Source organism: Poecilia reticulata, chromosome 11 (genome assembly GCF_904066995.2).
Source record: "Poecilia reticulata chromosome 11, P_reticulata-male-v2, whole genome shotgun sequence".
NCBI lineage: Eukaryota > Metazoa > Chordata > Actinopteri > Cyprinodontiformes > Poeciliidae > Poecilia > Poecilia reticulata.
Genome location: NC_088840.1, coordinates 24,969,597 through 24,984,474, shown reverse-complemented (window position 1 = coordinate 24,984,474; position 14,878 = coordinate 24,969,597). Strand labels below are relative to the sequence as shown.

Sequence of the window (14,878 nt, the reverse complement as noted above, 5' to 3'; positions counted from 1 at the left end):
TAAAAAAGACAAGCATTTCTCACCTCAACTCACCCATATTTAGCCTGAATCCGTTTTTTTTATAGACCAACAGAAGTTAATACACAATTATGAACTGGAGCGAAAATTGTGAACAGCAAAGTTTTTCTTTTACAAATATAAATCTGAAAAGTATGGCATGCATTTGTGTTCTGCCCCCTTCAATGGGATAATAAAATGATAATTATTCTAATATTTGGAATAATCGAATTAAATAACAAACTGCAATCTCCAAAAGATGGATGTTCACCTAAAATGGCAGCAAAACATACAAAGAGGCCCAAAGAGGTAACTCTGGAGGAGCTGCAGGGATGTGAAGCTCAGGCTGGAAAATCTGCAGAAAGCTGAGAAAACTCAAATAAATCAGGTCTTTATGGTAAAGTGGCAAAATTAAAGCAAAAAATATTTCAGAAAACCAAAATGAGTCATGTTGGCAGAACATGTAGGGGAAAAAGCAACAGTGTGAAGAAATGTACTCTGTTCAGATGAGGGCAAAAAGCAGGGAGAATAAAGGACATTTCTAGAAGAACACCTGTTAGAACCTACACTACTTTCCGTTGGTATATGAAATAAAATCAAATTAGCATTAGTTAGTATTACATAGAAAACTGAAAAATATTGCCTTTCTTGAATATAAATGCCTGTAGAGTTTTTTTCCCCATTTACAACAGAATTATTAATTTTTTAAGTGAATAAATAATTTGATTTAATTACACTGCCATGAAATGCTTTGCTGCTAAACACAATACTTTTTAGTGTTGCTCTTCTGACAGATAGCAGCAATAAAATAGAATCAATCAATCAAGATGAAACATTCAAGTACTATTTTTATTATTTCCATACACCCATTCCAACAAACATTCAAATTTAATGCATGACAAATATTATTCAATCTCCAAGTATTGTTTTAAAAATATCTTTCGTTTTTGACATGAGAAGCTTATTAAAGATCTTTTTGTTTGCCACACTAAGCCGGTGATGCCGTAATTGTTGGCACTCTGTGTTTTCATCAAGTAGTTGTAAAAATGTCTAAAAGGCACAAAGAAGAAATCAAAACTTAAAGTGTCTAAAACCCTGCAAAACTACTGTCCCCAAAGAAACAATAAGAAGCAAAAATATCTATATAATACTAGTAATAATTCATTCAATATCTGATCAAAATGTCAACATCAACAGATTGGTTTAAAAAAAAAAAAAAAGGATTCTATGTTCATTTCATTAGAAAATACAGTCATGTGAAGGATTAAAACTGTTTTCTGGGCTCAGGACAGTCAGTGCTACAGAGCACTGAAACTCCATAAAATAATATACATCACCATTTATCCCATTCTATGCAAAAAAATAAAAAATAAAAATCTAGTCCCCAGAGGAACAGTTTTTGAATAAGCACAACTGCTGAGTGAAAATGTGAAGCTCTGCTAACAAAACAAGCTTTAGTTTTCATTTTGTTCAAAGAAGTTGGGCTAAGAAAGCAGCGTAACAGCAACAAAATAAAAATAAAAAATCTATGAATAATTCAAATGGTAATTCCTAATAATTATATTAACATCTAGATCAACATTCTGGAATCTGTGAAGCAGTGATTTAGTTGAACTTTGGCAGAAGAAACAGCAAAGGAACATTTGAACCACAGCAGTCCTTTTTAAGGCGTTCGGGTGCTGAAAACTAAAGATGTTTCCAGAAGAACAAAATAATCAGAATAGAAAACATTACGTGGTTTTGTGTTAACCGTTTGAGATCGATGAAATAAAGCTGCAAAATTTCTGGATGTTATGGCTCACCAAACAGCTTAGAGATAATTAAAAAAAAAAAAAAAAAAAAAAAAAAAAAAAAATATATATATATATATATATATATATATATATTTTTTTTTGACTGGGTTAAGGCTGGGTTAAGGCAATAAGACTATCAAACGAGTTGAGCACTTTAAACCTCCAAGAATCTAAAATGTATTCTTGCAAAGTTTTAATCACTCTTTCCTGGAGTGGAAAAACTAAAAGGCACAACTTTTATTTAACAATGAAACATATTTTATGTCTTAAAGAAATGCTTTTTTCTCGAAGAAAACATACACTTTACTCTTTTAATAAAAACTAAAAACAACCATAATTGACTTATCATTAAAAATTGAAGCCTTAAAAGTAAATATGAGTTTGATTGCAGTCATGCAGAACCTTTGAAGTGTCAAACGCGTGTTTGTTCCACATTGGTCAGATACCAACTGGACAAACCTGCAGATCCTGCTTGTCATGTTCTTGCATTACTCCAGATAACTTGTTCAGATTTAGGGCCAGGTTTTCAGTTTCTTTTTTTTGAATGAGTAAAAAGCAAATGATTTATTATTCAGTTTTAAATTCTTAAGCATCAGAGAACAATACTTTAAGACCAGATTTAGTGAACATAAAATGTGTTTGAAAACTGAACATTTTAAAAAACATTTTAATGTTGGAAATTTTATTTTTTTTAAACTCACTTAGACATAGTTGTAGATGTAAAGATTTTAACATTAAAAATGCCTTGAAGTTATATCGTTTTGCTCCAAAAACTGAATTCCAGTGGCAAAAGCAAAGCACTTATTGTGTTTCTATTAACCTTTTAGAATGCCATTTCGAATAAATATATGGATTCAAAATGCATTTTTGGCACTAAAAAACGATTTATGGCAGAAGAAACAAAAAGGAAAAAGAAAATGAACGCACATAAAACTTGATGTAAAGAGAAGTAAAGCTGGCACATAAAAGGGAAGGTGTTTAAACACTAATAACATAGTTCTTTAATTTCCTGCAGACCGTCAGTGCCTTATTGCCAAAATATTTCTCCAAATGAGGAGCTGGTTTTCAGTTTCAGCTGTAAACTTGTCTCCATCCGTGCCTTGCAGTTCATCGCATCCCATTATCAAAAGAAAATCCTGTTTACTTGTTAGTGTGGAGTGTAGCTCATAAATGTTTACCATGTTAGAGCGACTTATCTACTAGAAAAATAAAGCGCCTGTCAGTTTTAACACCACACCCACGTTAGGTCACTACGGCTGAAGGCACTGTTTAAACATGTGTCTACACCCCTCCCCTTGGTGCTCCCTCCCTGTTCCCGTACAGGATTGATCTCTTCCTCGTCCACCTCCATCTTCTTTGTCTGCTCCACGTCTTCTGGAAGGTTTCTATAGGAGAAGGCAGCGCTTTTTGGGTTTGATGTCTGGGGGCTCCAGAGCCGCCAGGATGGCCTCATCAAACACATTCTTCAATCCTCGCTAAAAAATAAAAAAAAAAAAATCAGACACAAACTTTTTTTTTTTTTACAGGTGCAAATTTACAGTAGAGGATTAGGGCCACTGGAAAAAAAAAAACAAAAAAAAAAACTGTTCTGACTTTAATCTCAGAATTCTGAGATTAAAGTCAGAATTCTGACTTTTTTCTCAGAATCCTGACTTCTGAGATTAAAGTCAGAACTGTTTTTTTTTTTTTCCGGTGGCCCTAATCCTCTTCCGTACAAATTCTACATGCCACTCCCTGATTTAGTAAACAGATTATTGGGAAGATGTAATGATCTTAGAACTTGATTATCTATTGATTATCAAATAATAGGAAAATTTTCTTTGGATTAGCTGATTAATAATCGAATAGCAAAAGGTACTTAATAGGAGTTTTCTGTTTATTTATTTATATTTTTACAGAATTTGAACTGGGTTAAGCCAAAACTAAACCCCTTGAGGAGTTTTAGGAATATCAAGGTTTTTATTTTTTAACTTTAAATGCAGTATGTATATTTTTGTACAGTGTAGGCTTAATAACTGCTTTATGTTCTTTCCTCAAAATTGTCTTTTTTTGAGTCTGTGTACACCAGTTAACGATTAATCAATTACTAAATTAGTTGACAATTATCTCAATAACTGATTCATTAAGATGAATCTGTTTAATCATTTCAGGCCTCGTAGGACGAGTAATAAAAAAAACATCAAATTTAGTTTCACTGCAATATAAGAGTGAAAGAAAAGAAAGTAAAACTGTCAGTTTTAGCTTTCAGTTTTCAGTCATCGCAGGATGTTTTCCATTTAAATTAATTTAATTCAATTCACCCAGGTGGGTTGGAGAAAGGATGCATCTAAAAGCTGCAGTAGTAGCTGGGCGCCCATACTAGACGTTATATCAGGATCTTCAGAAAAGGGTGAGATTGTAGCAGTATTGTTGTGAAAAGTAATCATACTCTTGTTTTTGTTTTCACAGATGTTATTTGTAATCGGTGAAGAAAATGTCACTCCACATTTGACTAGTGATTCAAGTTTTCATGTAAATGTCAAGCTGGTTATATTCCAACAAAAATCTGATCTATTAAACTGGATTTTAAAAACTTCAGCGTAGAATTAATCAGTTCAGGTTTTATCAGTGTAACCGTTTTAAATTGTAAGATGGAGATGATATGATTTAAAAAAAAAACTGTGAATTAGCCCTTTAGTTTAGTGTCTCTAAAGCAGATTGAGTGTTAAACTTTTGTATCGTGTCTGTCACCATTTCTCTAACCGCAACACATCCAAAATGGCTCCACACAAAGAAAACACTCAAAAGTAGTGGGAGGTTCATCAAACATGTAAAAAAAACTTGTCTTGCTTCAAAATGAGTTTTATAAATAGATACGAGGTGTTAAGGTTAAAGCTGACACATAGGACTCATAATAGCTTACCCTTACTTCCTCAGTAAGTCACTTCATACGCTCAGCTGCATAGCACTTTGTGACACTTTAATATGAAATATTGTTGCTTTTTGAAATCATAAGTTCTTGTTACAGTCCTACATCGTTGACAGCTTTGCATTTTAAAATGAAAAACTAAAATTACCTTCTGTCACTCTATTTTACTCAGTAACCTCACCTACATACATAAAAATTGTATTTTAAAAATCCTTGAATGATGCTCACCAGCTGTGAAGTTTTTTTTGCATAGGTTTTGTCTAATATGGACCTGACTGACTTATTGGAACTACTGCATGTTTTTTAAAAATTGTTTTAATGACTTCATGAACACTTCCTGCTCTTTCAGCCATTGTGCAATGCAAATGTGATCATGCAGCGTTTCCTGACAAGTCCGTTACAGCCTGACAAGTCCCGTCTTGTGTAAAAGTTAAGAAACACACTCAGAGTTGTAATAAACACCTCGCTTGTTTATGCTTGGAGAGTCAGCCTTTATATGAGTCTCTTGCGAATGTGGTTAAAAACACATTCATGCATTTAAATATTTGGTATATGTTATAATATAATCATTAACAGTTTGATATATGGCACCATTCTCAGGCCCTCCATTTTCTCTGACGCCTTCTCTACCTAAGTTTTTTACTTTCATGGCCTAACTCCTTAGTCACAAACTACATTGGTGAATTGACAAATTATAAATAGTTTATCAGTATTTGGATGGTTGTGAACCAGAAGAGAACTTGGACACGGTTGAATCAGAAAGGGCTTTGGACTGCGGGGCCTTCCAGTGGCGGTGAGGTGAGAGTCTGAACCAGTTGCCTCCCTCCTGTTTACCTGCGTCAGAGCTGAGCACTCCACATATTTGACAGCTCTGAGCTCTCGCGCCAGTTTCTCCCCACTTTCAGAGCTCATGGGTCGTTGTTTGTTCTTGGCCAGCTTCTCCATTGTGTTGCTGTCATCTCTCAAATCCACCTGAGTTCCAACCAGCAGGAAGGGCGTCCGCGGGCAGTGGTGAGAAATCTCAGGAACCCACTGTGATTAAAAAAAACAACAAAAAAGTAAAAATGAAAGTTAATGAACTGAATTTAGATTATATTTACATCCCAAGGCCTTCATGACTGTATGGTATCTTGTTTTTAAAAGCGGAGCAGAGAAGTGACACTGAATAAAAGAAAAATGTCAGAGCTAAATTTAGAGTCAGGCTGGGTTTTGTGCTAGATTATTTGTCCTTTTAAAATGCGACCTCCATTTATTTATATTTGTAGACAATGCCCCAAAACAAAAAGCCTCAAAATCTATTTGTCTTTTCTTTCAGTAACAAAACCTCAAACGAAGAAAAATTCAACCTTTCATTTGAGTTTATTTATTCAACTGGTAAAATAAAATAAAAATCTCAAGGCAAGATCAACTGGTCGGTTTTAACATTCTACCGACAGCCGATTTCGGCTACAGAGCTGCTAAATCCAAATTTAATTTTGGGAGAAAGTTATAGTCATGTGCATATTGAGGATAAATAACATCAAAGCTAATCATGTTGGCAGATGTACCAGTATTTTAAAGCTAAAATGTTCTAATTTCTTTTGGGAGGAGGATGAAATATGGATTGCAACAACTTGGAGATTGTCAAAAAACTAAACTAAAAAATAAATAAATACATAAAAAACAGTAACTATTCAAGGGAGAACGTCAACCTATAAAATTTCAACTCTATTGTTGCAAAAGTAATATTTGCATAAGTTCAATAAATGATCATTTATTTGTAAAGTTAGGAAGAATGTCCATTGCTATACAGTTAAAGTGACCAAACCTTCTCTCTGACGTTTTCAAAGGAGGAAGGCGATACGACGGAGAAACAGACGAGGAAGACATCGGTTTGAGGGTAGCTAAGGGGTCGCAGTCTGTCATAGTCCTCCTGACCTGCAGGGGGAGACAGAGACACTTAAAACTAAAATAATAATTTAAAAAAATTAAACTTAAACAATTAAATAGTGACTGTGAGTCAAGCATCTTACTTTAATTCTTCAACATTAAAATAAAGGGTTACTACAGTATGAATACAAACTCTGCCTTTAATGTTTTAGTTACTTTAGGTGAATTATCAATCACAAAAGGCAATAGATATACACAGATTTATTATCACCTGCAGTGTCAAACAGTCCAAGGGTGTATGGCTCCCCTCCGATCATCACTGTCACAGCATAGTTATCGAAGACCTGGACATGAAACAGGGCAGAAGATGAAACAGACTTAAAAATAAGCTAAGAGGAAGTCTGGGAAAAGGGAAGTGAAATTGTGAGAAATAACAGGAAGAGGGCTGAAGAAAGGCTTACTTATAAAGACGCTTGACTGAATTAAATCTGTTTCTATGCAATGCACAAACAAATGGAAAGTAAAACTGTAGATTTTTAGAAAGGGTGGCAAAAACATTCCATGCCTTCCAACATAGCCAAGATGTCTTATTCATTGAAGATGGTATGTATTTTCATTTACTCTCCTTTGCAAGAGTGTCTTCAACCTCTTCAGCCAGAGGTTTCTTCCGATGCACAAGACCCTCCCTGTCTACAGCATCACCATCCACAATGACTCTTTGAATATAACTGGATGGAATGAGTACATTTAGTTTCACTTTGGGATAAATAAGTACATTTACAAAAAGAAACTCAGGCTTTGCTTTCCAGGATTATTAAATTATGCAAAGTAAAACAGTTCACCGCCCATGCAGCTGTACTGAGACGTTTAGCAATACAACACAATACTCTTTGACATGTTTGAACGCAAGAACCGTTTTGATCGTACTTCAACACTACAGACAGCCATGCTCTGACTCTGAAGCCAGTTATTTCATAAATTGTGTGAGACATTGACCAATGAGCTGCAACAGCTGAGCTACTTGAACCACAGCATCTGAGACGGCGATGACATGAGGACGTGTCTCTGTGGGTGTTTTAAATATCTTGTTTACTGCGTCATCTCCACGTCAACAAAAACAAACTTCCCGTTTACATTTAACATACCCTTTTGTCAGGTGGTGTTACTGCTCTGACCAAGCTCCACCCTCACACAAGCGAAAGTCATGTGAGGCTGCCTTTTATGTATGGACTGTGTTGAACACAGTGGCTTCAAATATCCTGTTCACTAGCAGCACACCATTGAAAAGGAAAGTTAAAGATATTTTGTTGAACTGCTGGTGAACAAGCTTGCCGAGTCTTACTCATTCTTCTTGCTTTTCTCCCCATGTCCTCACGCTGCTGCCATGCGCATTGACATGCAGCGCAGTTGCAACATGCGTGTGCAAAATCAGTTCTTCAAAAGTGGAAATGAGCTACAGCAGGAATGCACAGCTTCAACAAACAGCCAGCCCTGCTGCTGTTTGCTGTAGCCTGCAGACATTTTGGTTTAAATAAAACCCAGAATGCTGAGGGAAGATCCAGCTAAACCAGACTGAATAGAGGTCACATGCCATTTTCTTAAACCGTCAATCATAGTTGAACCAAAATTGAGCAAAATCATCTATTTGGATCCATTTTTTTTTTGTTTTCATTTTCAGATCAAATCATTTTTAATATCAGACAAAAACTCCACAAGTAAAAACAAAACGCTATTTTGTAATTTGAACAATAGAAGCTGTGCAAACCAACATGGTCCAATGTATAAACATTGTTAAATAGTGAATTAATTGTAATAAACAGTATTTAATGGTTATTTTACTAGCCATACCCAAGCCTAAGCTGTAGAATAAAAAAAAAAAACTTAAAACAGGGAATTTAATAACAACTAAGAAACTTGTGTCTCTGCCTTCTAGAGTACCAAGTTTAAAAGGGTAAAATAGTCAAAAAAATCTAAGTATTGGTTCTCCATGTTTGATTCTTGTTCTGGGTTGTCAAGTACTCAACAATTTACAAATAACAGGAGTTTCTCTAGGCCTTGCTCCAATACCATTAAAAGTATAGAGCTAAATGTTGGTCTATTTACATATGCTGTAATTATTTACATAATGAACTAAATTGACTTTATTTAGTTCCATCATTTCTTCCAAATACCCCAAAATGTGCATTAGTTCAGTTCAAGAAGCTGAATTGGAAAGGCAGCCTGAGGTGAATCACACCGACATGTACGGACAAAAACAGGCAAAGGGAAACAGAGCGGAGGGCAGTAACTAGTCACATTTACTCAGTTGCATTTACTTGAATAACGTTTTGTAAAATATTTATGTTTAAGAGTATTTTTACTATGCTCTCCATTTTACCTTTCCTTGAGTAAGTTTATTATGCAGTGTCACTATGCTTACCGGAGTAAGATTTCTGGATACTTGATCCAGAAATGTACTTGAATGAACAACAAGTCTGTTTTAACCAAAAATTCACCAAACACAGACACACATTTGTAGTTTTTGTTAAAGTTTTATAGGAAGAAATTGATTTGGTAAAATGTTTCTTTTGCCTGATTTTGTTATTTGGTAATTATGTTAATTGTACGAGTTATTTTCACTTCGCTCCTTGAAATACCAACATTTCCATGTAACTGTTTTGGTCTGATGTCGTAATTTTTAAATATTAAAGGACTTCAGTAATTTCTCGGGCTGCTCTTTGTTGAGTACTTCAGTAAAAGTTTTTGGATTACGCTAAGACTACAGCAGCTCCGGCAAACAACCCGATCAAAAACAGATGCAGCTTAATATTAAAAAGGTACACCATCTACACTGTTGATACTCATGTAAAAATGGAGCCAAATGAAAAAACAAGACACCCTTAAAAAAAAAAACAATAAATCAGTAAATTCGGAGGAAAAGGTTAGACTTAGTCACCCTCTCCTTGAAAATCACCTCTCCTACTGTGGTGATTGTCAGATGACTCACAGGAAACAACATTGCAAGAAGCTGCAACAACACAATGAATCAAAGAGGAAACCGGAGGTTTGTCTGCGTTTGCTGTGATGAATCGGTTGACAAGGCTACTACAGCTGTGCCTGCTTCTGAAGCTGGAAGGCAAGAGCTAATATATAAAACTGTGAGAAAAAAAATGCTTGTTCAAAAGTTCTTGTCATTTATCCTGGCGGCTATAAGGGAATATAGATGAAAGGTTTACCATAAAGTGGAAAAATAAGGTTGTTTCTAATAATAGAAACACTGGCAGGAAGAGGATGTTGTTTAGGTGATAAGAATTTTAACAATAAAACCGTAACTGACCAAAATACAAATGCAATTTGACAAACTGGAGAGATAAGAATAGTATTATATGAAAATTGTAGACAAAAATAAATTAATATGGAAATAAAGACGCAGTTTTATGGGAAACAAGCTACATAAGCATATAAATCAGTGCTAAAAACAGGATTAACAGAAACAGAAGTAAAAGTTGAGTCAGCATTGCTGCTTCTGCAAACGTCTCATCAAACTGGGCTAAGAAGTGCCAAGAGAAGAAACTGCCTATACGCTGAATGTTTCCAACTTAAAGTCAGCTGTTCTGCTGTTACGAGGCAGAACGCAGAGTTTGCATCCTCAGCAGAGAAGCTGAACCACATTTTGCATAAAGCTGCAGAATGTTGGGGTTCTGTTACTCAGCAGGGTGCTGCTCCAATACTTACAATGAAACAGTATATGCATGGCTGATTTCTTAAGGTGCAACAAACTGCCACCATGAGTTTCCCAAATCCAAAATGCTTACATTAAAATGAAATTATACCAAGTTTGGGATTTTTCAATTATGTTGATAATATAACTATGAGTGTAAACTGTATTTTTGAAATGAAAAAGCGTAAGAACAAAACTAATTTTTTTTTATCTCACTCACTTTGCAAACATCTAATCAGTTCAGGGAACTGATAATAAAAGTGAAAGTAGATCTCTGTGTTTATGCCAGCATACATACTCAGGTGTGCAAGATCAGTCTCGCTTGTGCCGGAATATAACAAGAACTATTCTGGAACCACTCCCAGCAGTAATCTGATCCATAAAACTGAGGCACTCTGCACATACACCAACAAACGGAGGCTAGATCAGGTGCTGCACGGCCAGAAAGGGTTGAAACTCATTGATCTGTCTTCAGCTTTATTGTGCAAACTTCTGATACATTTTGTTTATAAGGAAAAAACAACCATTTGGTATAAACTTACAGTGAAATGTAACATTATATTCATGTTTGGCAGTAGTGTGATATCTTTCAGTTTCATAAAGGCTGGAGTTCTGGTAAAAGCTCATTTTGTTTTCTCAATCCAGACGCTAAACAAGTATCACTTCCTGTGTGCCAGGAAAGAGCAGCACAGTGTTAAGAGTAAAAAAAAATAACCCTGCTTCTGCAGCTCTATAAATATCAATTCATATCAGCTTTGACCACATCACAGTGTATAACAAGTGGAATTTTATTATTGGTTACTCACGGTTGGTACGTATTCAGAGGGAAACTTGTTGGTTGTGTAGGAGATGAGCAGGCAGGTTTTCCCCACAGCACCGTCACCCACTACCACACACTTTATTGTCTGCATCTGAGGAGGAGACATTAATGAGATTACACAGATAAAAAGGCAAAGCAGCAAAGCAGAGAAATTACATGTGAGAACATGACAAATATACCCCTTAGATTTTTTGGGGACATTTTGTCACATAACCACAATCATCAATGGGATCAAACCAACACAAAAGTAATATAACTAAGTGGATGAAAAATAGTATATGCTTTTTTAAAGATTTTTACAAAGAGAAACCAGTCAACGGGACGACTATGTATAATTGTATGGTCTACAAATCTGGCCTTTAAGAAACAGCAGAAATAAATACATTCATGAGAATCCAGAAGCCATGCATGCGACTCAGAAGATTTGTGGAAGAAGGTGCTGTGGTGAGAGGAGACCAACATTCAAGACTTTGACCTACATACACGATGCTGTGTGCCAGAAAAGTAACATCACCCTGAACATGTCATCACCATTGTGAAACATAGTTGTGGCTACATCATGCTGTGGGCATGCTTCATGGAAGCTGTTGAGAGTTTAAAAATAGAGCTATATCCAGATAGAGGAAGAAAACTTGTTAGTAGCTCCAAAAGACATAGCGACTGGACCTTCCACCTGCACAGTGGCCCTAAACATTCAGCCTGAGATACAATGGAATGGTGTAGATCAGTGGCGCCCAAAGTCGGTCCTCAAGGGCCGGCGTCCTGCATGTTTTAGTTCTCTCCCTGGTTTAACGCACCTGGATCAAATGGTGGCTCACTAGAAGGCCTACAGTGACAGGCTGAAAAGGTTGTTACTACCACCAGGGCGGCTGGGTGAAGAAGAGCACAGCACAAGCTCAAGAGTGAATTGATCTAGAGTCAAAAGTGACTTGAGAGAGTCAGTGACGGAGAGACTGGGGAAGTGTGTGAGACTGTTCAATACTGACACTAAAAAAGACGACTTTAATGGTTTTAGTGCACAGGAGGAAGACAAAGATAATGATTAGTGACTTTCCTTGGTAGGCAATTGTATTCTTAAGATGGAAACCTGTGGTTAAAATACAGGTGTGATCTATATATGTACTTTTTTCCATTTCAGAGCTAATGGGTACAGCTTATAAAACTAATTGAAGAAAAAAATCCTGCCCCTTCTGCTTCTTCTTTTCCATAAGATAACAATCATGAGCTATAAAATCTGAATGCCTGACAGGAATGCCAGGCGCAGGAACTGACTACGAGACAAGTAGATAGAAACAGTGGCCGCGCTGTACAGCAGTGTTTACAACACAATGAAGGCAGAACCTGTGACCACCCAGGCACCAAGCAGCTAGCATACCCAGGCTGCTGGTTCATTAGGTGGGACAATGGCACAGGGTTATGGGCTGCCACTCCATCACTGGCTCTTTGTTTGAGCCATTTTGGCAGTATGCAGCGTTCAGCTAAGCCCTGATGAGTCAGGGACACACGGTAACTGACTGCAGGAATGATGACACCAGTTATGTCAGGAAAACATTCTTCAGAGGTAATTTGTATTCACATGAAAACAATTGTGAACAATTATTGGCAAGAATGATCCTTCAATTCACTTCTGCTTCTTGCACACACTGTTGTCAGGGATATCAAGTTGGTCCTGTTTGGCCATCAGCCTTAAAAGATTCAACAAATGATAAAAGTTTGTTTTTTTCAGGTTCAGAATAAGTCATTCTGAAATTGTTTAACATCTTAAAAGTGGGTTCGAAAAGCGTATAAAAAGTTACAGATCTAAACTATCACAGGTTCCACAAGATCACAAAGAAAGTCTCTGAATAGCAGAGAAATAATCCTACAGCTTTAGATGCACACAATGTTCTATTTGTATTAAATTTCATATTTATTTGAGAAGGAAGAGTAGAACACATTTCCGCATGTCGAGGCATGTGAGAGTCGTCATACAATTACGCAACAAAATGACATGCCGAGCGCAAGATTTTTAACCAACTGAATTTCTCCTGACAACATATAATTTGAAAAAATGTAAAGATCCAACACGATATTTAAATCTTCTTAAAATATAACATAATATACCCCATTTTTATGAAAAATAACATATCTTCCTTTGCTAATTGTGCTTGTTATGCTATAAAAATGCACCAACCAATCAGCCAGAAATCAGATTTCCTCTTTGTTGGCTCTGATTTGTCATAGGCAAGTCAAACATTTATTAAAAGCATAAAAATAACAAATACGAGTATTTTTTGTGGGGTTTTTTTTTGAGCTTATAAAAAAAACAAACAAAAAAACACTAAAAAGTTAGACAAATATGTTTTGAGAGATCTACAACGATAATCTAGTAATGTTTTAATTTTTGCTTTACAATAAAAAAATAAATACTACCTTCATCAGTCTCATATTTTATAATACTTAGAAAAACAAAGAAACTGAACCACACTGGAAAAAACAAGGCAAAGAAACCCACACATCTGTATTGGCCAGAAACTGCCTGTCTGGTCTAATGAATGTATTTACAACCAGTTCTCTAATAACAGTGGTTAATTACCAATGAAATCTGTAATAACAAGCAAGCAAAGACATGACATGGCCATGTTTTTACTTTAATTTTGATTTAGCTTGTCAATCTGCCAGAGACTACAGATGATGGACTGAAATAATGATTTTCAGTATAGCAAAATGGCAAAACGCTTTCATTTTATATACAACAAAACAACTAAACAAGTGAATAAATTAATTCTTATTTCTAACACAAAACGTAAAAAAAAGTTACACACAATGTCAGATCGTTTTAGTATACATTTAAAACGTGTTTAAATGTGTTTACACCTTTAAATGACTAAGATTTTTGGTTGAGAGTTTCTTCTTCTTAGTCACTTCCGCATCGAAAGAATAGATGAACAATCAGAGTCGGCTCAACAGCCACGATGTTACTTTTAGAAATAAAACCAGATATAAAAGCGTGATGTTAATGATTGCTGACGGTAGCTTTAAAACGAAACTAATATTTAACAGGGTGTTGATTTTTAAAGTTAGCTAAACTGACGTGAACCAACCCCCACGCCCACAATCAATATTGTCCGTTGAAAATAAAAAAAGAAAAAAGAAAAAGGGAAGACCATAAAAGTCGAGAAGGGGGATAATATCTAAAACTAAACATATAAGTATAAAGACGACTCATCTCACCAGCAACAGCGCTGGTTTACTTGTTCGTTAACTGAGCAGAGATTTAACAGCGCTGCTAGCATAAAGTTAGCCAAAGGAAGTAGTTTGTTTTGACAGCTGCGGGTTAGCAGAATTAGTTTTCAACCGACTAGCCGGCAAAACTATTAAAGGAGAAGAAGTTACACTAAAAGCCGTTGTTGTTTCTATACTATACTTCTTCATTTAAAGTCACAAAACTACAGGTTTTCAAGCTGTCAGTTCTTACCTTGTCCGTTCACCACCGCTGGAGTGTTCCGACTGGTGTGGTGCGTTCAATTCCTTCCTGGAAATCCCACTTCCTCCTGTTCGGGAAGTCGGACAAATGAATTGGATTGTGTGTGGAATTTTTCTGAATACGTTCACGTAGGTTACACTATATGCTTCAGTTTTAATTTTACTAAAGTAAATATTTTAAAGAAAATAAAAAAAATAATAATTTTGTTATTTTTAAAGAGACTTTTGCTGCATCTAAACCACCGGCAAAATATTAGGAATGCCGCCAATCAATATATTTTAAGAAGTAGTCCCTGAAAAGCAGCATTTTATATCACATACTTACA

The 14,878-nt window shown here is 35.7% G+C and overlaps 1 protein-coding gene across 1 annotated transcript; it reads right to left on the bottom strand.

Moving 5' to 3' along the window:
* Positions 1–827: 827 nt before the first annotated feature.
* LOC103472837 (cell division control protein 42 homolog) lies at positions 828–14,669 on the bottom strand. The gene is made up of 6 exons (XM_008422675.3): positions 14,545–14,669; positions 11,074–11,178; positions 6,839–6,911; positions 6,506–6,615; positions 5,533–5,730; positions 828–3,265 (listed from the first exon to the last, which is right to left on the bottom strand). The coding sequence occupies exons 2-6, from the start codon at positions 11,176–11,178 to the stop codon at positions 3,176–3,178; spliced, it is 576 nt and encodes a 191-aa protein (XP_008420897.1). The 5' UTR covers positions 14,545–14,669; the 3' UTR covers positions 828–3,175.
* Between the last annotated feature and the right edge of the window lie 209 nt (positions 14,670–14,878).